General features: G+C 48.2%; 1 protein-coding gene across 1 annotated transcript; it reads left to right on the top strand.

The window, feature by feature from the left end:
* The first annotated feature begins 1,084 nt into the window (after nucleotides 1–1,084).
* LOC149024245 (uncharacterized) lies at nucleotides 1,085–1,771 on the top strand. Its single transcript, XM_089143441.1, has one exon. The coding sequence runs from the start codon at nucleotides 1,085–1,087 to the stop codon at nucleotides 1,769–1,771; it is 687 nt and encodes a 228-aa protein (XP_088999567.1).
* Nucleotides 1,772–1,995: the final 224 nt, after the last annotated feature.

Below are 1,995 nucleotides of genomic sequence, written 5' to 3'. Positions count from 1 at the left end.
ACACCTAATGGGACAAGGATCAGTGCTTTAGAACGCATTTCGTTGCCGCCTAAAACAGGATCCTTGCCCCCCAGGGGTCGTCGGGAAGAGGTCGATGAGATCGTGGATAAAGAGGAAGAAGGGGAAAGCCAACCCCAACCTTCAAGGTCGAGAATTTCGACCTCTCGGGCACCATCCCAAAGGAAGGAGACTACAAACCCTCGTTCAAAGGGGGAACGTGTCGAATCCGATGAGGATGGTACAAGGCAGAACCGGCTGCGAAGGCGAGTGGCCGAGGTCGAGCGAAAGCTGGAAGATCGGGATCATGACGAGGATCTTGACGTAGTAGATCGGGAGCCGTTCTCAGACGAAATCATGAACATGCCTCTCCCAAGAAATTTTATCATGCCGACCTTCACCCCTTTTGAAGGGAAAACAAATCCAAAGGAGCATATCAGCTACTTTAAATCAGTAATGACTGTGCTAGGTCGGGAGGATGAATTACTTTGCAGAACTTTTCCAGCGTCACTCAAGGGCCCGGCTATTAAATGGTTTAGCAGTCTACGACCGGCATCAATAAATAATTTCCGGGAGTTGGCTCAGAAATTCATAGCCCGATTTCGCAGCGCAATCGGGAGTAAAAAGACGTCCGACAGTCTCTTTGGCATACAACAAGGCCGAAATGAATCCATTCAGGATTATCTGAAAAGATTTGACGAAGTTGCCATCGAGATCGAGGAGCTTGATGATCAAGTAGCATACAGTGCGCTTTGGAGCGGCATTACTCACCAAAGGCTTCTGGAAGTCTTGCTGACGGACAAGCCGAGAACGTATGGAATGTTGTTACGTAGGTGTCAAAAGCAAGCCAGTGTTTATGAAGTGATAGATGCTCGAGTTAAGGCAGATCGGGACAGAAGATCGAATCGGGACGTGGAAAAACCATCCCCGAGTGACAAGCATCAGAGGCCAAAAAGTAATTGGAAGCGTGAACAAATAAACTATACTCCTCTAAACTCGAAGCCGTCAGAAATTCTGATGAACATTCGGGATAAAAAGGAGTTGAAATGGCCCGGGAAGATACGAGCACCTCCCGGAAGAACGGGATATGACGAAATATTGCCGATTCCACCGGGATTACGGCCATCATACGGATGCTTGTCGAAATCTGAAGTTTGAAATAGAAAAATTGATTCAGCAAGGGAAGTTGGGTCAGTATGTAAGGCAGTCGGGGAAGAGCCGAGCGTATTCACCCGCGCCAAAGAAAAGAGGCCGATCCCCAAGTCCAAAAGAGGTTGTCAAAAAAGCGGACAAGGGAAAGGAGAAGGTTGATCGGGAAGAAACACCTGTGTACGTCATTATGGGGGGACCAACCGTGGAGTCAATCAGAAAGGCAAAGCAAAAGGCTCGGTTCGTGGGGGCTGTTCATTTGCCTAAGAAAAGGCAAAATCCGGTATGTCCCGAGCCCATAACTTTTACGGACGTAGACTTAGATGGTGTTACGTCACCACATGATGATGCGATTATCATCAAAGTCAAAATAGCAAACCGGGAGGTTCACCGAGTTCTGGTGGACACAGGATCCTCTGTCGATCTTATCTCGTATGATGCCTTCAGAAGGTTGAAGTTGGCTGATGATTTGTTAACGCCATCATCAACGCCACTATATGGTTTCGCAGGATCATCCACAGTGGCAGAAGGAACGATCCATCTGGATCTCAAAGTTGGAAAGTCACCCCGAGATACTTTGGTTCGGGTGAACTTCATGGTGGTCGAGAGAGCTGTCGGCATATAACGTCATTCGGGGACGACCAACATTGAATGCACTTGAAGCGGTGGTGTCTCCCGGACATATGAAGTTAAAGTTCCCGACCGAATCAGGAGTCGGGGAATGTTGCTCAGATCAATCGGCTTCCCGACAATGTTATACAAACTACTTAAAGGAAAAGCGTAAGCCAGAAAGTTCGGGAACAGCCATGAACGTCGAGGTTCGGGATGATCGTGATGAGGAAAGCATGC

Source organism: Hakea prostrata, chromosome 2, assembly GCF_041222555.1.
Source record: "Hakea prostrata isolate BN-2017 chromosome 2, UWA_Hpros_2, whole genome shotgun sequence".
In the NCBI taxonomy this organism is placed as follows: domain Eukaryota; kingdom Viridiplantae; phylum Streptophyta; class Magnoliopsida; order Proteales; family Proteaceae; genus Hakea; species Hakea prostrata.
Note: the sequence above shows the minus strand (reverse complement) of the source record. Positions and strands in the feature narration are given on the sequence as shown.

Excerpts from the sequence above, each read along its gene's own strand:
- LOC149024245 (XM_089143441.1), top strand. The coding sequence starts at position 1,085 with ATGACGAAATATTGCCGATTCCACCGGGATTACGGCCATCATACGGAT.